Consider the following 22,667-nt stretch of genomic DNA (forward strand, 5'->3'; position numbering starts at 1 on the left):
TATCCATATCGCAAAGTACTTTATTATCATCATGCGCAATTAGGCTGCTTTTTGTGCGATCCGGAAACCGGAAAGCTCTCCGATACAGTGCAGCTGAACCTGCATCCAGATATCGTCATACTCTAGCACCAGCAGGCAGCTGTCCCAATGATTTTAAGTTTTTGCACTGCTCAATTGCAATTTATGTCCAATCTTGCTCGATTACCAAAGTGAAAAGCAAAGTTAGTAGGGGAACACCTCTACCTTGTGCCCTTCATCAGGGCAATTGGCGGCGATAGCGACACTAATTCGACAAAATTCTATTGCTAATAACTTTTCACTCGCTGGACAGATTTGGAGGAAATATTCACCCAAAAAGTTTGCCACCCCGCACCCAAACTAGAGATTTTTACGAAAGTATGGCAAAAAAAAAAGAAAACAACCTCTCACCTTAATCCCATTCATTTTCCCATGGAGAAAAAGTGCAATTATTGAAGAGTCGTAGCGCGAAAAGCATGGAGTGGATTTGGACAAAATAAGAAACAACTTTGTGCATAGAGTGTCGAGTTATGATTTAGGGTCAATCTGTCTAGTAGTTTATATTTGACACAGAATGGATTGCCCCATGCTCCCCTTTTTTTTATATACCTCCCATGGTGCTTTGCACCAGAGTGTCTTGTCAAACGAAAATCCACCATATTCGTTTTACTCAATGCGAGAGATTCCAGCAATAATACTGGGCAAGTCAAAAATGAAAAATGCTCAAAAAGCCAGTTGGAGGAGCAAAAAGGAATCTCATCAGGCTAAAGGTGGATAGGGGGGTGAAGTTGGGCGATGGTCTGGGTAGCCAGCATCGGGTAGAATATTTTGTATTATCGGGGAAGTCTTGCGAGATTGTGGCAAAGCCGCAAGAAGCATCCAGAAAGAAAACTGCGTCATACAAACCAAAGAGTGATATGGGCTAATGGGAAAGGGATAGGTGAGGGGGTGGGGGAGTCATTTAGGGGAGTGAGGTGACCAAGAAAAGAGAAGGGGGACAGGGTTCGAAATTGGCAAGTGCTGGGAGGGATTTAGCTCCTGGTTATAACCAAAGGGAGCATGGTTAGCACGAAACAGCAACCAGGAGCTACTTTTGACTCCCAGTCACGTGGTGCCATACAGACAGCTATGTAATGTTAACTGTGTAGGTTTGAGAATGTGTATAAAATAAAAGGACACTCCCTAAGGGATATTAAAAGCATATTGGATAACAGACACAAAGCTACAGTTTGCGCCTTGCACACTAGCTTTTCTGCACACTATTTACTAGCTCCTGGCTCCCCAGAGCAGCAGCCCCTGCTTACCAGGTGATGACTGATAACCCAGGAGCTGCGTTTTGCCCTTGTTCAACAAATCCTAATTTTGATTCCTGGGGGACACATGGCGAGTACCTGTGAGAACGGTAAAGAGTGTTTAATTTTAGAGTTTTGCCCCACTATCGCAGGAATCTGAACACAACTACAGCAGGAATCGGCATAATCAGAATGTATTATTGCAGAATAGGAGCATAGATGAAAATATTTTGCACCTGCAGTAATCACATCTACTATTCAGGGGGAAATGGTTCTTTGGGGAAAGAAATGATGGTCTAACATGTACATTGACCATGGCCAACGGTCATGGATAGTGGGCCCTGAAGAAACTATAGTCTAACAAAACCCTTGAAATTCAGTGAAAAAAATAGAGTTAACATAGGGTTACTATACTATAGAGGGATACTATAGAGGTGATCATATTTAAAGCAACAAAACACTTGAAATTCAGCAGATGTGTTAAGTGATGACCATCTTAATTAACTCTGCGTCCCCTCGTTGCAAAGCCCATGAACACACACATTATAACAGAAGAGATTCACAATGACATCACTTCCCACATCTGCTTAATTTCAAGGGATTTGTTGCATTAAATCTGATAATTTTAACTCGCTCTTAACTAACGTTTTTTACTGAATTACAAGGGTTTTGGTAAACTATAGTTTCTTCAGGGTTATCTTAACTAAAGTTTTTTTCACTGGAGATCTATCTCCAACCCCTGGAACCAGTCTAACATTAACCCATTAACGTTGCCTAACACTTCCTTAAATAACCCACCCCCCCTCAGGATTGGATTGCATCTATGTGATCACTGCGATCCCCATAATTCCGGCAGCCGAAAAGGCAGTCTTTTTTTTAACCCCCTTTGCACCACATATATGTAAGGGGGGTGTTTTCAGCCGTCAGAATTATGAGGGTGACATTTTGGGCCATTACTATTGGATACTTACCCTGTCCAATCACTTAACTGGCTCACAGGGGTATGGCAGGGAAAGGCTGTCGTAGGGCTTACAACATGGACCCTGCTAGGCTCCAGAGTCGTCTTGTTGCTCAAGGCTAGAAGGACCTTTTAAAATAATAATTACATCCCTGGGGGTATAGTGAGTAAAGTCCTTCGTGGGGCCTTTATTAATAAAATGTTCCTGGTGGACTAGTGGAGACTTGTCCCGGTGCAGGCTCCAGCTTTCAGCTGGAGCCTTGCTACTTTGACGGCCACTGTTGTGGGTGCTCCGACACCCCTTGCTTTTTTGCAATCTACATCGCTCTGCGTTAGGCGGCCAGTGCTGTGCCGCTCGCAGCACCTTTGGTTTTTGGAGATCGCTGTTTCAGGGTCTTCCTCGCAACTGCTGTGCCGCTTCTCCTACCCTGACATCACCATCACCACATGTAAGGAGGGGTGGAGAGGGGGCATGCCTGCACTCAGTCACCCGTGCGGGGCTCCCTCTGCCCCCTTGACAGGACCACAACGCTGGCCTAGTCACAGCATTCTTATTGTAAAAAATATTTCACAGATACTTTTGGACCCGTTACCCTTTTATTGTGGACATTTCGACTTTTAGATTTGAAAATGCTGCCATTCAACATTGGGACCTGTCGTCTACCTTTTAAAGTCTCACAATGGGTATGCACATTTTTTTACAGGAATACCCCCTTCTTGAAATGGGGAGCTTTCCAGTTGCATATAGGGTTCCAAAAAGTGGCTTCTACTGTAATGCCCAAGCTACTGCATTAGATTCCGGCACAGCTACTGCTAGATCGGGTGGACAGCATCCAGGGTTAATTGCTTACCTCCAAAATGGGGCCAGTCTGCACATGTTAAGTACGAATCGCAGCAGGACCAAGTCAGCACTTCAAAGTTCTGAGATGAACAGAGAACCATTAAACTGGGTAATAACATCTGCTATTACAGTGCTTAATCCAGAATTACGCACTATATAGAGCCTAAATGTCCAAAGAACGAGTGTCTACTATTTTAGCAAAAACCTCAGCAAGTGAAGAAGCGTATCTTGCGATGAGAGGTGAAGAACGGGTCATGGGATGAGTGCTGCTCCTCCAACCGCTCCTCCAACCTCACTTTAAGGAGCCAGCCCATGCCGTCGGGGCAAACCCTTTTGGGAAGACCAATAGGGAAGAGCGAAGTCGAAAGGTGTAGCTGGGGTTAGGCTTTTAACCGCTTATACTGAAGGAACCTCAAAAAGTCAATATCCATGTGGCCAAGCAATAATAGCACTCATAGCAGTCGCCTTCCTCAATTTGACTTTACCTCCATTACTTTATAGCAGACCTTTATAGAAGAGTCATCATTCTGGAGGACTCCCAGGTGGGCATTAGACCTGGTCGAAGCATGAAATCAGTGGTTATTGCAGCCATGGATGGCAGAGCCTGATTTTACTAAATCTGTCACATCCTTTGATACGGTTGTCCATCTGTCTATGCCTGCCTCTGTTAACTGGGGAAAAAGGACAAAGCCTATCCCGGATTAACCATTTTCTTAAATGCCATAGCCATTATGTCACCTTGCCGCCTTTTGAATCTGCACACATGGCTGTCATCTGTGGAGTGCCTCAAGGTTCAGCTCAAGATTCTGCCATTATTCAACGTTTATAAAGGACCTTGGACCAACCGTACCTTGTTTTTTTGGGCCGACCTTTTAGAAATACACAGGATATCCTGGGTGCTACGGTCAAGAAACTTAAAGACTACATGAAATGAGTGACCCGGTGGATTAATCAAAACGTTTTGAAATTCAGTCTGCAAAAAATAGAGATCATGCATAGGTGGACCAGGATTGATCCCACCATCGGACTTCCTCTTTGATCAAAAGCCCTTCTCCAGCTAACCAAGGAAGATTGTGTGGCACCTGTAGGCGGTCCTTAACCTCGAGTGAGCAGGATGCTGGTAGCAGAGACTAATTGGTCCACAGCAGTGTCAAACCAAATGTGCCCCTGAGGTGGGTATGGAGAGGAGTTTGCTCTTCCTTGGAAGTTTGTCTTCACCTCTATGGCAAGGGACTTGGAACAGACTACCCCAACACAGTTCCAGATGAATCCTCCTGGTTTTGAACCTTAAAGTTTGTATTAAAGAATGAACATCTAGGCATCAACTAAGGGCAGGAAACCCCCCCCCCCTCAGAAAAGACAAAGTTGTCCAATTCGAGCTGCTTAACAAGTGTCCTTTGCCTTCTGATGTCATACCCAGAGGCTTGGTCTACAGGAGATCTACAGTAGGTGGGGAGGGGCAAGGATGTTTGGGGGATCCCAGGCAGAGTCCAAGATGATAGAACCCCTCCCTTACCATACATTTATCCTCTGGACTATGTTATCTCCACACCTTCCAATGTCTGCCTACTCTGAAAAACCTAAGGGTCTTTCCCAACCTACTCCCCGGTGATCTTCTACACAGGTGGCCCGGGGATGGCCATCACTTTTGGATCCCGACCCAGGGCGGCAGACAAGTGAGGGAGGATCACCTGGGTAGAGGGTCCTCGGGGATTGGTGAGGGAATACCAGAGGGTGAGACATGGTATTCCACCCCCTTCCTTGACAGTGACCCACCCAACCCCCCTGCGCCCCCCCCCCCCATCAGCTTTCATAGGATGTATTCAGGCCCACAATCCTCTTTCCCCCACTCTATTACTTAAGTACTGTGACGAAGAAGAGGAAGTCAGAAGGAGTACAGATCTCCTATAAAAAACACCACTATGGTATTGAGACGAAGAAGATGAAAATCAAGGCCCATCAACATCCTCTTGTCCCACTAACAAGGCCAGGCAATTGAAATCAACCATGCCCACCTGCACCCTGTTAGGTACTCAGAACAGTATAAAAAGCACCCAAGCATTCATCACTTGGAACTAGTTGGGAGGACGACTGTGGAGCCTTTGCTGCTTGGGACCAGCTGGGGAAATCCAGGACACTGGGACTATGGTTTCACATGGGAGCGCCCTACAACAGCATTGCTACCTACAAGCCAGCAACTTCAGCTATCAAAAAAGTTCCAGCGAAGGGAGCCGAGAGGCGTACTAATCCCTTTTCATACTGCAAAGGCCAAGTGCTCGTTCCCCTGGGTCAGGATGGGAGCCCAGGAGTGTCTGAGGGGCAGGTGGGGAGACCATGATCTCGGACTTCTAGGACATTGTAAAACGGAAGAAAATGGAACCGGTGAGGCAAGTGATGTGAATATTGCCGGTCGACTGCATAGAGTGAAAGGCGCGCCAAGTGAAACCGACAAAGGATTTTGCAGATAAAGTCACAGAGTGGTCGCGTCAAAGAATACACGTTGTTGAAAGACTCCAAGTGAACTGAAAGTGTCAGTGGAAAAGGGGGGGGGAACTGTGTGCAGCCCTAAAGTCGGGGTAAAAAGCGATCCGAAAAGGGGGAGCTGTGCGAAAACCAAAGTGGAAACAACATTCCCGAAGCCAATAAGAAAAGGCATTTCAACTAAACTAGAAGTGTTGAGAAGCACTGGGGTGGCATCCAGACAGGAGTCTGATCCAGGAGGGTCGCAGAGACCCCTGAAAGACAGGAGAGCTCAAGCACCTGGTTGCACGACCTGTAATGGGTGGACAGTGCAGTCTGTCAACTGTGCCACGACCAGGGGAGCACTTGCTGTGGAAAAGAGCTGCATGATGTACTAAATGGGGAAGGGAGCCCCGCAGGAAACGGTTTAGGACGTTTTGACCGCATGCAAAAGCTGCATGGTCAAAATGTCCTAAAAATGCTACCACCAAAAGTTTGAACCTTTGGTGGTAGCATTATAGGTAAGTATAAAACAAAAAAAGACTGCGGGGCTGTCCCCCGCAACACGCCGCTCACTATACTGTGCGTTATAGTGAGCGGGGTGTTGGCAGTGGAAACCCCTGCAGCCCCCGTTGTATGTAAGTGTGTTCACATGAGAAAGGTGCAAACTTTTGATAGTTTTGCACCTTTCTCATGCGAACGATTTGCCCGCGGTAATTTCAGCCACAGGCAAATAACTCGGATTCGCAGGAAACCAAGTGAGGAGTAACATTTCTCTAGTAGACCTTGTGCGCGTGGAACTTTGTTGTTTAAAAGGAGGCAACTTTGAACCAGTCGAACATTTGTAAGTTGGAGGACAACCAAGAGTGTCCGACTCGGGCAAAGGAAGCCAGAGAGACCCTTTGAGGAGGTGAATCATGATGATGTAGTGTGAACTTTTGTCAAGCCAATCTGAGTTGCCAAATGAATCCCGAGAACCTGTGGAACTTTATAAACCCGAGTGCCTTGAATTTGGGGAAGGGAGTTGCAGCGGAGCACCGCCGTCACATTAACTTTACTTTGAAAACTATTAAGTTGGCCGAATCCCCTACACTCGGTTACTCTGTAGAGATGAGGGCAAGCATAGGTTTTGACACAGTATTTTACAGTTGACTGACAAACTTAGACTTCCCTTAGTTTTCTTTTTGTTAGGGAACATTCCCACCTTAGAGTTAGGCATTTTCTCATCCTGACCACTGAAAATAAAGGTTTTGAAAATCTACTTATTTGTCTGTCATCTCTTGATACCATGCTTGTCTCAAATTACTGTAAAAAGGACTCTAGTAATCAGCACCCTGGTGTGACTGGGCCTTTGACATGTCAGAACTGTTTTTGAAGCACTGGTTCCCAGGGGACCTACTAGAAGGTTCCTGTATTTGCTTTCCACAGCGGGATCAAAGTGAGCAGCTTCTTGAGCCGTGTCTCACTTGTAGTTGTGGGTACACCAATGCCAGACAGCGAACACAAACATCTCCCAGCTGAACCCTTTATGGCATCCAAATGCTGTATAATTGTGTGATCCCAGTAGCCGCCATGTCATAACTAAACACGACTTACATTTTCAGTTTAACAAGCCACAATTATTACAGTTTGAACCAAAGGTGCAGATGATTAAAAAGCCACCTTTGCATGTGGAACTTTGTGTTCCAGTAGCTGTCAAAAATTCATACGGGACCTTTGACCCTACCGACCTGCTATTGTAGGGCAGTGGCTGGAGAGGACAGGAGAAGGTCACAGCAAAGGCACAGGAATGCACTAGGATTTCGCATGGATTATGAAAGGGGGTGGGGGGTCAGACTAGCAGAACTCCTTCTCAGAAACTGAATTACCGGCATTAAAGTTCACGCTATCCTGCCCTCACATGCCAGCATTCCGAACCACATTTGGACCGTTTTTCTTTTCCCCAACAAAATCCAATGACATCTTGATCTTTGGTAGGCTTGACCTTTGTAACAGCAATTATCTGGGCATTCCCAACATGACTACGCAAACCACATTTAACACAGAATGTGTCTGCCAGGATGTGCCTGTGGTGGGGCTGCAGGGAACACGTCATCCTTGTGTATTCTACACCGTCTGCCTGCTAAGTGGTGGGTTAAGTTTAAGGCTTTATGCCTTGTTCATAGATCACTGAAACAAACTGGTCACTATTTTTTTCCATAATGGTCTCTACCAACCAAGCAGTTTAGATTAGCCTCTTTGAACCAGTTATTTCTTATATACAAACTACCTAAGTGGACAGGAGCACTTTTTACATTCTGGCTGCAAAGTTGTGGATTTCTCTTCCCCCAGAGATTTATTTTACATCAGATCACCAAATCTTTCAGTGCAAACTCAAACATAGCTTTCGCCTCGCTAGACATTCCCGTTATTGCTAAAAACAAAACCACCAGGTTCCAAGGGTTTGCTCTAAGCACCAAGGTACTGTGACTAATCCAGGAATGTGTCCCTTCTCCCCAAGGGGGGTGGGGGGACCACCCCCTTTGGGATTAGGGAGGAGAGCTCACTACGCAATAGCCTCCCTATGAGAAAGCACAAGTGGGATCCCATTGGGGGCCTCCCCCTTTCCTCCATTGCCCTCTGCCCTAACCCATCTCCCATTTGGGGACAACGAATGCCCAAATAACAATTCCATCTCACCATCTGTCCTCAATGCTTACTGGTTACAAGGGGTTTAACAAGGTAACTATGTACAGGGCCCCATTAACATGGAAGGCTTGCTTTCTGACCCGTGCTTGTTACCACCTTCTGATTAAGACCAGGACCAATGGCATCGTCATTTACCTACCGGGGAGGAATTCCAATACCACTGGAAACCAACAAAAAGAGCACAAGAAACACTGACCTGCACAATCACGCAAAAGGGAGCCCCTCCATCACAGGAAGAAAGAACCTTCATGTCTGTAACATGGCGGGTGGAGAATCGAGGAACGCTGCCGCTGCTTGGGGAACAGCATAGAACCTGTTATTGCCACAGGTGAAGGAACCAAAGTCCCGCCAGCAGCAGCAGCAGAATCACGGGCCGCCGAAGAGACATACAGAGCCCATCCGTCCAAAAACGGGGTCAACGAAGAAAGACAACTCCAAAATCCTGAGCCAGGTCTGAACCATGGAGCCACATGGAGCAGAGATGCCAAAGCTGCAGAGGCACACCAGAGCTGGAAGAGATGTGTGCAATGTTTTAGAGAGCAGCTGGAGGACAGCACGCCACAGCAAAGCCCAGACTGGGCTTGAAATTTGTATAACCCAGAATGGGGTGGAAGGGTGCAGCATGCCCAAAGGAGGACTGAGGAAACCAGGAGCCCAAGCAGGGCTGAGCAGAAGAATACTCTAGGAGGGGTTGGGCGAAGCAAGTTACAGGCCTGTAACCCTACCGGGGTTGAGAAAGGACTTAATCCACCAGGGGCGGAACGAAAGGACACACCAAACATGGCTGACTAAGTTGGAGCTGAGAATGAGAAACATTCAGACAAGACCAGGAGTGAACTTTGTTTCTTTTTCAACTACCAGCCAGGCCAGATCTGGAAGAGATTGCCCAGTAGACGGTATAGAGTAAAGACTGTCTGGAGTATATAACTAATAAATTGTCTTGACCTAAAATAAAGCAGAGATTTGTGTCATAGGAACATTTGATACTTAAGGGTCAGAAAACCAGCCTGTACTAAATGAGTAGCAGGGGGAAGTAAACCTATCCTACGGTCAAGCTTAGATTCCCTTTTCTTTCCTAAGTGGTAGGTTAGTTGGTAGGTTAGAACAGATTTGGACAGAGGACAGTTTTGTGAGCATCCTGATAAGCTATGTTTTTTGTAGAGTAGGGACGCCTTAATAGAAATAGGGTTAAGGGGGTTTTGTTTAATTTCTCAGTAAAGCTCATTGTTGAACTATGTCCTCTTGTCTGTCTCCTATGTCTGACTTACCCAAATGCCCCTTTAGGTAAAAACTGCGGCCTACAAATTACTACAATACCATACTTGTACTAAATCACTACCATTCGCTTGAACCACCAAGTTCGAGAGCCCATGCATTAAATAAGGAAGAAGCGCTATCCCCACTTCCTTAGGATTCCTGCTCTTTCATAATTACCTCCCATGTGCTTCTTTGCTCTCGCTAGCCATAACCTACTTCAGTGTTCCCACCTCAACTTCCTACTGCAGACCCATGCCTGGACACCCTAGGTGTGGTTACAACTTTCTCCAGACAAGTCTTGGTGCCGAGAGACAACGAAGATGGTAGCTCGCACAGCATGAATAACTATTTACCTAACAAACTCTAGAACCTCTGGTGCTTTCCTCTTCATCCAATTATGACAAAAAGCATCCTGGACTTCCAATGACACCAGCCAATCCTCAGAAGCCTTGCAAAATGTGGGCACAGGTAACCATATAATGAATTTGTGCATTAATAGGACTTAAAATAAAGGTCGAGTCCATGGAAACTAAAAAAAAATATATATCTGGAATACCAGCCTGTTGTCACCTCCACTAACGGAGGTGCGAGGGGCGGAGCAGGAGGAGTCTAACTTGAATGTCACCTTGGCCAAGAACTATGCAACTTCTCCACTAAGTCGATTGTGTGGTCCAGGCAAAAAGAAACCGGGATTTCTCATGAGGCTTCTGCAGAAAATCACGATGCACTATATAAATGTGGAGTGAGAGCCTGGGTGCTAGCAACCTAATTGAGGTGCATTTATTTGATCAGAGCATGTTCTTTGGCACACTCGGATCATCAGGCCAAAGTTTTAGATTTTATAGTCCATTGTGTACTTTTAATAAAAAAGTACAGATGCAAATCAACACAATGCCCACTTCCATTTTACTGGAAAGCAAAGTGATGTAATACGGCCAAGAAGAACAAGTTACTTTCTTACCTGGTAACGTTCTTTCGATGGGATGGTCCGACGACGTATTCCATATCTATGACATGTAATCACCACAGCTGTGCTGCTTCGGAAACTTTTTCGGCGTCTGCGTCCTGCGTCGATGACGTGGATGCGCCGTCGTCGAGGACCTCCTCCGACGACATCCGATGTGATAAATAGGACGCACGACGCCCATAGCCTCAGTTGTAGTTTTTTCCCCCAGACCGTGTGACATAAGTCAACTGCCAGTCAGACACAAAGCCTTGCGGAACGTAAGCTGCAATCGCAAAAGAAATTCTGCAGCGGGGAAGGCAGGGCGGGAGCGATATGGAATACGTCGTCTGACCATCCCATCGAAAGAACGTTACCAGGTAAGAAAGTAACTTGTTCTTCGAGGGGATTGGGTCCTCCGACGTATTCCATATCTATGACAGACTCCCAAAGCAGTACCAAAGCAAGGAGGAGGGAAAGAATTTAGAATCAAAATGTAGAATAGCCAATCAAATAGCAGAGCAAAGGACCGCCTTGCCAAAGGCCAGATCCTGTGCTCGGATGGAATCGAGGGAATAGTGACGTACAAATGTATGTACTGAAGCCCAGGTGGCTGCATCACAGATGTTGCGAATAGGAACACCCCTCTGCAGGGCAGTAGACGCAGCCATACCCCTGGTAGAATGGGCCCGCAAGCCAGCCGGTGGGTCCTTACCCGCCAAGCGGTAGCACTCCGAGATGGCCAAAATAATCCAGCGAGACAAAGTCTGTTTCGTCACAGCTTGCCCCAAACGCTTTCCAGCGTAACCAATAAAGAGTTGATCATCCACTCTGACCCGGGACATGCGTGAAACATAAAAGCTTAAAGCTCTCCTAGGATCAAGCCTATGGAGCCTCTCCTCTTCCTTACCAGGATGCGGAGGAGGATAGAATGCCGGAAGAACAACCTTCTGGGCCAAATGAAATTCCGTCACTACCTTCGGAAGAAAAGAAGGACGAACTCTAAGGACAACCCTGTCCTTGTGAAATACAGTGAAAGGAGGCTTAACTGAAAGTGCCTGTAACTCACTCACTCTGCGAGCGGAAGTAACCGCAACTAAATACACAGTTTTCAGAGTTAACAGCCTCAAAGGGCAAGAATGTAAAGGCTCAAACGGAGCACCCATAAGAAACTTAAGAACAAGGTTCAAATCCCAACCGGGCACCAGGAAAGGTGACGGAGGGAACACATTAGTGAGCCCGTTCAGGAACTGTGAAATCAAAGGGATTTTAAAGTAAGAACACTCTTCAGACGAGCGCTTAAAGATGGACAGCGCCGCCAGGTAACCCTTAACGGTACCCACTTGCAAGCCCCTGTGGGCCAAAGAAAGTAAAAAGGACAGAACCATGGGGATGTCACATGCAAAAGGATCTACATTCTGAACTCTGCACCAGTCGCAGAACTTACGCCAACGGCAACGGTACAGAGACTTTGTTGCTGGCCTTCGGGCCGAAAGCAACACCTCCATCACGTCCTCAGGGAGGTCCCAATCCTTATACCTCAACCTTTCAGAAGCCAAGCGTGAAGGTTGAGGGATCTGACCTCTGGATGGAGAACCTGACCCCCCTCCCGTGAGAGCAGATCGTCTCGGTAGGGAAGACGACGTGGAGGGCAGATGGATAAGTCGAGAAGGTCCGGGTACCACGTCCTCCGAGCCCACGCCGGGGCAATGAGGATCATCCGGTAACCGAACTTCCGTAACCTCCGCAGCACTTGCGGGATGACGGGGACTGGAGGAAACGCGTACAGCAGCGGGAATGACCACTCCACCACGAACGCGTCTCCTAAGGCTCCTTTTGGAGGAAATTCCCGCGAGCAAAACCTTTCGCACTTCCGGTTGACACTGGAGGCGAAGAGATCCACTTGAGGGGTCCCCCAAAGGGCGAAGATCTCCAGGAGAATCTCCTGAGCCAACTCCCACTCGTGAGAGATCGCGCTCTGCCTGCTCAGAGCGTCCGCCGTCACGTTTTCGGCTCCGGCCAGATGAACTGCCGAGATCGAAACTCCCTGCTGGATGGCCCAGAACTCAAGCTGCATCGCCTCCCTGCACAGAGGAAGTGACCCTGCCCCCCCCTTTTTGTTGAGGTAGTGCATGGCCACTGTGTTGTCCGTCAGGATCAGGACATTCTTCCCTCGCACAGACAGCAGAAAAGCCTTCAGGGCTAGCCTGACGGCCCTCAGCTCCAACAGATTGATATGGAGACTGGACTCCGACGGAGACCAACGACCGCTGACTGTCAGCCCGTTGGCATGAGCTCCCCATCCCGTGAGGGATGCATCCGTCACGATCGTCACCTCCGGCCAGGGAAGCCAAAATGGAGCCCCCTTCATCAAGTTGCCTTCGACGGCCCACCACAGAAGGTCTCTGGCGACCGAGGACGGCACCTGAATCGAGTCCGACTTCCTGCCGGAGGACTGCGACCATTGCGTCTTGAGTGCCCACTGCAAAGATCTCATCCGCAGGCGAGCCTCTGGCACCAGAAGAATGCAGGATGCCATGAGGCCGAGCAACCTCAAGAACTCGAACGCTGGGAGAGTCTGGGCATGCTGAAACTTGTGCACCATCTGCTGAATGTGAAGAGCCCTCACCTGGGGAGGAAAACACTGCCCCAGGGAAGTGTCGAGCACTGCTCCGATGTACTGGAGCCGCTGCGTTGGCGTCAAATGGGACTTCTTTAAATTGAGTGAGAAGCCCAGCCTGTGAAGGGAGCGACAGGTGACCGATAGATGATCCAGGACTTGCTCGGGAGAGCTCCCCCGATCAACCAATCGTCCAGGTAGGGGTAGACGTGAATCCCCCCTTGCCTGAGATGCGCTGCCACCACCACCATGAGCTTGGTGAAAACCCTCGGGGCGGAGGTCAATCCGAACGGCAGGACCCGAAACTGAAAGTGCGAGTCGCCAACCGCGAACCTCAGGTACTTCTTGTGCTTGGGATGGATCGGCACATGGAAGTAAGCATCCTTGAGGTCGAGTGACACCAACCAGTCCTGAAGCTGAAGGGCCTGGAGGACTTGAGAGAGAGTAACCATCTTGAACTTGTCCTTCCTGAGGAGTTTGTTCAAACCGCGCAAGTCCATGATGGGTCTCAATCCCCAGTCTTTCTTCGAAATCAAAAAATAAGGGGAATACCACCCCTTGTTCCTCTCCGCTACAGGCGCCAGTTCTATGGCGCCTTTCTCCAGCAGGGCTTGAATTTCCTGCGCAAGGAGCGGATCCGGACTCTGTAAAGAGAGGTTCCCCGGTGGATTGTCGCGAGGCCTGTGCCGAAAAGGAAGACAGTAGCCGTGGGTTATGATCTCCAGAACCCACACATCTGAAGTAAAGGCTTGCCACTCTACAAGATGCTGCACCAGCCTTCCCCCAACCGGCGAACCATGGGACATGGCCTCACGACAGAGTGGGAGCGGCTGTGGCGTTACCTGAGGGCAAAGAGGCAACTGCCCGAGCGGCCTTGGCACCACGGGTACCCTGTCGTCCACCTCTGGTACCCCTGCGTTGGCCTCTTTGACTGCCAGCTCCTCTCGCTTTACTGAAGGATGAGTAATAGCGAAAGGAACCACCCCTCCACTGCTGTCCCCTAGGACGAAAAGGCGGAGGTTGGCGAACTGCAGCGCCCAACGACTTCGCTGCAGCTTTTGAGGTCTGCAACCTCTCAAGGCTCTCGTCAGCCTTGCTGCCAAAAAGGTGTTCACTGTCAAAGGGCATGTTGAGGAGCCGGGACTGCACATCAGGAGCAAACCCCGACTTCCGCAACCACGCAAACCTGCGTATCACGGTGCTCGCCGGCATGGACCTACTGACGCATTCAGCTAAGTCCAAACCCGACTGAACGGACTCACAGGGCATCCTTACCATCCTGGACCATAGCAAGGAAACCATCCCGTTCGTCCCCTTCGGGAACATGTTCAGCCGCTAACGCAACACAGTTCCACAGAGTGTGCGTGAAACGTGACAAGGCACAAATGGAGTTGGCCGCCTGAAGCGCCATACCACCAGAAGAAAACACTTTCTTCGCCCAGCCATCAAAACGTTTGTCGTCCCTATCAGGAGGGATGGTAGGGTACGACGCCTGCTTCGCCGGGTCCGTGGCCGCCTGCACCACCAAACTCTCCGGAGTGGGGTGCCTGGTCAAGTAGCAGGGGTCGCCACTGGCTGGACGGTATTTTCGCGACAAGCATCTGCCCACCGCCGGGAGACTCTCCGGAGCAGTCCAAGCCGCCGCCACCCTTCTCTGTAAAGCCATATGGAACGGCAGAACCGGGTCAGTTGGGGGACCAACATCAAGGATGTCTGTCAGATCATCCTGCACAAACTCCCCTGGGGGAGCAGACCATCCCAAGTACTCAGAAACCCTAGCCATAAGGCGCCGGTACGAGGAATCAGCATGAGAGCCAGGCTCAGGCCTACAAAACTCCACCTCCGGAGAGGTGTCCAGTCCACTGGCATCATGCAGTGACTGTCTCAACTCGTCAAACTGACTATGGCCCGAGACAATTTCATCCGGAACCTGACTAGGAACCAGGCCATCAGAATCCTCATCCGCCTCTGAAATATAGTCAGGTGGCGAAAAGAAGGCACTCGAGAGTGCTTGCTCTTAACCAGAGCCTTCCTAGGGGGTCCACCCGTGCCCTGGGGTACCTCCGACACGAAAGGCGGCGATGGCGTCGAGTGAATCGGCGCCAGCGTCGAGAGAACCGGCATCGGCGCCGAGAGAACCGGCGTCGAGGAAATCCACGTCGACGTCAGATGCAGCGCCTCCAGAATCGGCGGCGTCGACACAGCCCTCGAGGCCGGAGCCCCGAGCGTGTCCCTCGACGACCTGAGCGTCGACGGCATCGACGACTTCCTCGGAGCCAGAGCCTCGAGAAAGCCTGTCGACGCCCTCGACGCCACAGACGTCGATGCCTTCTTCGAAGACCTCACAGGTGCACACGGTCTCGAACGCGTCGAGGACCGAGACCTGGAACGGGTACGCCGAGAACGAGTCCCCTTGTCCGAACGGGACCTCTCCCGTGACTCGTGCTGACCACTCTTGCGAGCGGTGTCTCTCGACCTCACACGACCGACCCCACTCGGGGGCGCGGACGGCTGAGTACCCTGCGACTCAAGAATCGCCAGCATCTTCTTCCCGAAGGAAGCCCATTCCTCCGGCGTCGCACGGCTGGAGGGGTAAGCGACGTGCCGGGCAGAGCCCTCCGAAGAGGACCTGGAAGACGATCGGTGTCGGCGCTTCCGAGAATGCCTCGAAGAGGCTGAGGAGTGGCGAGACCGACTCCTAGAAGGAGACCCACGAGACTTCCGACGATGACACGGAGAGTCACCCCTCGAATCATCCGTCGAAAGCCCCGCAGACTTCCGGGGCTTGGACACCCGACCTACCGACAACTTCTTCTTACGTTCGCGTAAGGCTTTGGACGTGAGCGACTGGCAGTCGATACAGTCATCCGTGTCGTGGGCCTCCCCGAGGCACCAGAGGCAGGGGTCGTGCGAGTCCGTCACCGACATCTTGGACCCACACTCCCCGCACTTCTTGAAACCAGGACGCGGGGTCGAAGACGAAGTAGACATCTTCAGAAGGATTTTCACAAACGAACAGGTTCGAAGAACCGAGAAGAACAGAACTCCAAAGAGTCGAGGCGTTTAAACCGAGAAACACGAAGCAACACGTACGCGGAAAAAACGGAACTGAGGCTATGGGCGTCGTGCGTCCTACTTATCACATCGGATGACGTCAGACGTCGGAGGAGGTCCTCGACGACGGCGCATCGACGTCATCGACGCAGGACGCAGACGCCGAAAAAGTTTCCGAAGCAGCACAGCTGTGGTGATTACATGTCAGATATGGAATACGTCAGAGGACCCAATCCCCTCGAAAACAAACTTCAGAGCTTAAGACAACAAAAGAAATGTCATAAAGATACCTGCTTTTAGTCATTGATAGACCCATGCATGCAGCTTGTGCGACCCAAAAAAAAAGGGTTAGAAAGAAATAACTGTTTTTGAATGTCTAGCAAGTAGACATTACCGACATTAACAAAAGTTTAAAACCAGGTTTACTTGTGTGGTCCAATAGTCTTTGACGATTAGATTGCTAAACGGGGTTGTGGGGGTTGGGGGGGGGCTTTATGTCCCGATACACCTACTGCAGTGAAAATCATCCAAACATTCACATGTATGAAGAAGACTTCTCCCAGGCTATTTTAACTCCAATTTTCGACAGTCATTGAGGTGCGTCATCAGATGCCCAAGACCACCAGGAGCATTGTTGTTGCATGGAGTAGTTAGCATGGCAGAAGTGAGGGGGCATAGGTAAAATGCCCTGTATTGAATGGGAATCCAAGTTTCTCACGTTCTAACCAGCCATCCACATGACCTTAACACTCGCCAACAAAACCCTACAGTCAAAATTCTGATGGGTGCAAGGTGTGCACTTAACTACATCACAGTGAGTAGAATTTGCTTCAGGACATTGTAAACAAAGGTTTAAAGAACTAGATTGTAATAATCGTATAAGGATTAAAGCTAGTGACTTGTTTAGAATTCGAATGCGCAAAGATCCCCGACATTGAGCTTATTTGATAACATCCAATTGCCAGACGTAAATGCTCTTCTGCAGCACAATATTTCTGTGCATGGATATTACATTTCTAATGCCTGTGTAGTAACGTGGAAAAACACTAACCATATTTCTCACCCATCAACTGTACTTCATATACACTCAGTTTCTAAGAAATAAACAGAAACAGCATGTTCTACAAGTCTTGCTTTTAGTAGAACATAACAATTTGCATTCCCGTACACAAATGCAGGACCATATGTATAAGAAAGCAATACGATGGAAGCCTACAAATCCAAACGGATTTATTACTTCACACCAGACATGCCACAACTCGAGGTCTCTGCAAACTAGCCAGACACATGCAAGCGCCTTAGTATTATGAACTTACCGCATACAATTCGCAAATACATAAAGGTGTTAAAAACGAGTTCAACAGTTTCCCAGGTGGAGCCCAATTAAAAGTCTTCTGCTTTGGTAGGAGCTAGGACTACTATGTTATTACTGGTCTTACTTTGTGTTTAGCAGCGTTCTGAAGAGGCTCCCAGTGCTTTTCTTTAAAGCCCAAGCTCTTAATTGCGATGTATAGGTAGCTCCTCTGTGCACGTACATATTGTCGATTGTACTTCTAGCATCCTGTAATCAGAGAAGGGAACTGCTGCCCGTCAAGATTGCATGTTTAGTCATGTGACCATGGTCCAAGAACATCCATATAAAAAGGCACACAATGGGGGAGATCATTTAATTTCATCTACTAGAGGAAACAGAAGCGGAGAGGCGGGTGTCTCGTTTTGGTGGAGGAGGAAGGCATGCTGAAGGAAGCACTGCCAACCACTGAGCCATTTCTTTTAGTGCAATATATCTACGCTCCTGCTGTTTGTTTGAATTGGGTGAGATCTGGCTCTTTGATACCCCGCGAGAAAGGGTGAGAAAACCAACCCTCCTGAGAAATGGTTTGAGCCGAAATGTTTGGAAGACCCAAAGACTTACAATTTGTATTCAGTCTTTGCTTTGACTAAACTCCAATATCTGCACCGAAGACCACAGATTACTACAGCCATTTGGCAGCCTCTTTCCCATCCGCCAACATCTGCAGAAAAGTCTGCATGTCTGTCTAGCCACCTCCTTTTCAACCTCCCACAAAGTGTGGGTACACCAGGTCAAGATAGAGAGATCATCGAGTATGTGTGAATCTAGCTCATCGGGAGCAAAGCAGTCTACTTGCCACCTGGCAGAGATTCCATGTAGCTGGATACATTAGGAAAGAAGAAGGGTGTGAGTTGGGCACCAGAGCTGGAGGCCCGAGCAGACCAAGTTCTGGAGTGGGGTAACTAAAAATGACACCCAGGTCCCCCAGCGCAGTACAATGCTTCAGTGCTACTTGAACTGCTGGTAACACGGAAGGTTTCTCCCTGAAAGTCAGAAAAAGTTTGTTAAAGAGGACTCAAGATCTGGGGTGGAGCACCCAAATCCAAAATGTCATCAGGGCATGTGACTTTCTATCCATCCCTAGGGCAACAATCACCATTTATTGCATGGTTCAATCCCCAATAAACAGAGAGAAACTTGCCAGCTAGGCCAGTCTGACTTATGCCAAACTCAAACTCAGGAGACAGTCTAGCCATCTGAAGCCAGGTTTTCAAGTTAAGGGTCAAGGGAGGACCCCCAGAACAATGCCTTGAGGGTACTCACCCCCACAAAGTCAGCAACCCAAACACTGTTCCACAAACTGACATGGTCACTCGCATCGTTGAATAGCTTTCAGGCCAACATTTTCACTGGATTGCAAAGGAACAGCACCAGCAAGGGAGATGCCATCATATCAGAGAGGATGACAATGAGATGCAACAGCAGGTCCAGAGACGAGTCACAGCTGCCCGAACAGGGAGCTGCCAGCTCAAAGAAATTTCCATTTCCCTGAAGCCGTGAGTGAAGGGGTGGGGTCAACACCAAACAAACCATGGACGAGGGGATGGGGGGCAGGTGGGTTTTAGTCTGGTCCATCACATCAGGAAGGGATGGGGGTGCATCAGGGATACTTGCAAGTCAGTGCCATCACCAAACCAGGTGCCAGAGGATGGGGGCTGGTTTCTAGTCTGATGACGCCAAATGAGGGGAGTAGGGGGTTTGAATCATGCCCTGTTAGAGGTGGGGCCACCAAACAGAAGCGTAGGTGGTTCAAAGGGCTGGATTATGAAACCGGTGGTGGGGAGGGACAGGAGGTTGGGATACCAATTGGGAATCACAGGCGTACCAGCTGTTAGGGAGAATTCTCAAAATGTGCTAATTCCTCTCTACCTTAGAGACCCCCAGCTCTTTTGCTAGACTTTGGGGCTTTGAACCTTTTTAATGTTTGTTTTCTGAATTTATTTCTTTTGGTTATGGAGTTTTAGACAATTCGATAGGCATCATCTTTTCATGTGTGTTACACAGCACCTTCAGTGCAGTGACACAAGGATGTCTTTTAGACTTCTAAAAGGTTTAAATACCTTCTCTGGGAGAAACTACTGTTTCCCAGAGAATGTAAGGTTCAATTGACTTTACTAGTCTTTTTAAATTCCTAGACCCAGCACACACTATATTCCTATAGAGTGCTGGAGTGGTTACCTAGTATCTCCTGTGTTTAGAAACTCACGTAGCAGTCAAATGCTACCCTTTTCTATCGAAAGTACCAGTGGCAGTGGTTTTACAACGAACTACCATGATTTTTCCCGACCATGAACACCAGTAGCTAAAAATCGCCGGAGCCATGTTTTTCAAGATGGCGCCTTACGCCCTTTTGCTTAAACGGGTCCCGGTCTTCTTTTTTTGCCATTTCTTTTTGGAAAGGTCCTTCTAGAGTTTGTCTCTGCGCGCCAAACTAAGTTTGGTCCCTTTGTTTCTATGCCTTTGGCGGGCTTCAGGACTGAAGACCGCCTCTGGCGCCTGAGTGTATGGCGTGGGCAGGAAGTGACAGAAGTGCCCGAAACTCCCTGTGCTTAGTCTCCCAGGAGACCTGAATGCACTCTGGCATGATTGGCTGGCTAACTGTCCGGCAAGGACAACCACCCTACCGGGTAAGTGGCAGCTAGGCTGGAATGAATGGGAGAAAACAGTTTAAAAAGGCAGGTCTCTTGGACTGGAAAGAAGAGTCGACCACTGGAACGAAAAAACCAAAGACGAGCTGGAAGAGGATGGCTGCTGCGACTCTTGGACCATTGGTTTGCCCGGTGAAGCCCTGCTGCAGGTCTGAATTGCCAAGTTCAACTCAACAGAGAAGCCCCTTCCAGGACTACTTCTCCCTTTGAGTTGGTGAGACCAATCAGCTCGTAAGCCACCTGGACACCATTCTCAGAGCTGGTTAGGATTAACCAGGGGGGAAGGACACCAGCTTGTGTGCTTGACGTCAGCTACTCGAACTGAAGCTCTTCCATTTTGCCAGCTTGTTTTACCAGTCCCCGGGCAGTGCAGGAGTCCCCAGACGTCCTCCCTCTTGTCCCCACGACTGAGGCTCAGAAACAGTGAGATCTGCAGGAACCAACGTCTTCAGCTGCATCTTTTCTTCATATTAAGGTACTGTGCCAACCCGATTGAGAGAATTTACCTCTCGCGGTGAAAGTTTGTGAAAATTTCCCAACTTGCAGGCCTAATCAGCTTGTGACCCAACATATGATTTGTTTTCGTACAAACTACTGAGAACTTTGGCAAAGACTTATCATTTACTACAAGAACTGCTCTTTCCTATCCAAGACACTAGTCCACTGACTTTGGCCTAGGCCTATTGAACTGAATCAAGTCCTCTAGTGAACTGAAACTATTTGCACTGCCTAAGAAGGTAATAGTCATCTATTTTATTAACTTGTGCCTTTGTACTCCTATTTAAAGTAACTGAAATGCCACTTTGCTCCCATTTCAGGGGAGCCTAATTTACTCAAACTTATTGGTTTGGTATTGAAGTGTATTTGTGTATGATATTAAGTTGCCTCCTTCTAGTGAATGTTTTCTAAATGACTAATACATGTTTTACTAAGAAACCTTGAGTGTAAGTGTCTACTTGAACCACTGTGATTGTAAGACCTCTGTAACATCTTTTACTGCTCACATTCCCTCTTGCGATAAGCCTAGCTGCTTAGCTCGCTACCAAAAACTGTGCAGTACAGACTTATACTAAAGGTTTGTTTTGCTTACACCTGTAGTCCTAACTGTATGTGGTGGTCTCAGAGGGTACTGCATGTAATTCTGCCTAACACTGGCCACCAGATAACAGAGGCTAGGTGCACCGGAAAAGGGAGAGCGATATGCCAGAGGGGTGCGGTGGGTGGTTGAAGAGGCTAGGCTGTCATACTCAGGAGGGATAGGGGCTGGGAGGCAGAACGGTTGTGCTACCAAACTGCTTCAAAAGGCTGGGGCAACATGGTTGGATAGAGAGCCATGAAAGTGGACTATACGGGTGTTTTGTAATGGACTGCATGCATACAGGATATCCACGAGCACAGAAGCAGTAAAGTCTGATAGGGAGGCAGACCATTGAATTAGGATATCTGATGTAAGAGGAATGTAATGGTGTGCAGATCAGAGAATCGGAAGACAAAGAATCATAAACGGTAGTCAAATTGCAATAAAATGCCAAAGGGGGGTAACAATGGACGGGAGCAACACACAAAAAAAAGGAACAGAAGGCCATGAAATAGGGACAGAAAAAGAGCAAATAAAGGTAAATTGGGTCACAAACAGACACGGATGGGAAAGGAGGAGGAATAACGAAGAGGAGCAAAGAGCTACGAATAGATGGACAGAGTCAAGAAAGGAGACGGCAGTGAAGGTGTCTAGAGGGGGCTATGAGAAGAGAAGCACAAGATCAAAGTGTAAGCAGACCGATTTAAAAAGCCAACAGAATAGAGAAAGAAACAGAATCCATTTTAAGGTAAAAATACACACTTTTATTTACATTACAAGGCAAACAAATGTTTGCTTCATGACAAAACACCCAATTTTTCATTTCGCTAAATAAAAAATGTTTTAAAAAAATGAATACCAACTAGCAGATGGCAAATTGTAGAAGACTTTTCAGAGTGTCAACGCTTCCTTACCATCCTACATGTGTGGGCCAGTAAAACACTGCCAGTTTAACACTATTTCTTTATGCAAGAATTCGTTGCTTTTTGAGAAAAAAAAGTTCACTACTTTGGAAATACTGACATGATTATTTATAAATGTTGTAAAAATGACAGTGTTAGGAATGTTACTTTTCTACCTACCCTTCCATTCAAAATACTGTTTTGTTTCTGCATTTAGAACATTTAGGAATAAAGCCGCTCTTACATGCAAGGCATTTCTGAATGTTGAGCCGAGAGCCTCCGGACGTGACAAACGCCCAGAAACCCATGGCTATGGTGAGGAGGTAAATGGGAATAAGGCTGGCCTCGTACCAAGGATTCAGGAAGGTCTGAAAGAGAAAAGAAAAATAGACAATGACATGAGACAACATTGAGCCGTGTGCAGAAACAGACTATCGCAAAAAGCAATGTAGAATTAAAATGCGTTTAACACTAAGGATGTACCATGTGTTTAGTTAAGACATATGAATACACCAATTACTCTCCATTTCATTTAGCAACACTGCCCATATAAA

General features: G+C 48.1%; 1 protein-coding gene across 2 annotated transcripts in view; it reads right to left on the reverse strand.

Moving 5' to 3' along the window:
* Positions 1–22,667, reverse strand: part of APH1A (aph-1 homolog A, gamma-secretase subunit) — a 394,203-nt gene that overhangs the window by 56,840 nt on the left and 314,696 nt on the right. Inside the window, exon 6 of one of the 2 annotated variants that reach the window (XM_069652174.1) lies at positions 22,358–22,481. In XM_069652174.1, the coding sequence (XP_069508275.1) occupies positions 22,358–22,481 (124 nt within the window). Of the gene's footprint in view, positions 1–22,293; positions 22,482–22,667 lie in introns of both variants that reach the window. The other variant, XM_069652179.1, reaches the window with a different exon arrangement.

Source organism: Ambystoma mexicanum, chromosome 1p (assembly GCF_040938575.1).
Source record: "Ambystoma mexicanum isolate Mex_15411 chromosome 1p, UKY_AmexF1_1, whole genome shotgun sequence".
Taxonomy (NCBI): domain Eukaryota; kingdom Metazoa; phylum Chordata; class Amphibia; order Caudata; family Ambystomatidae; genus Ambystoma; species Ambystoma mexicanum.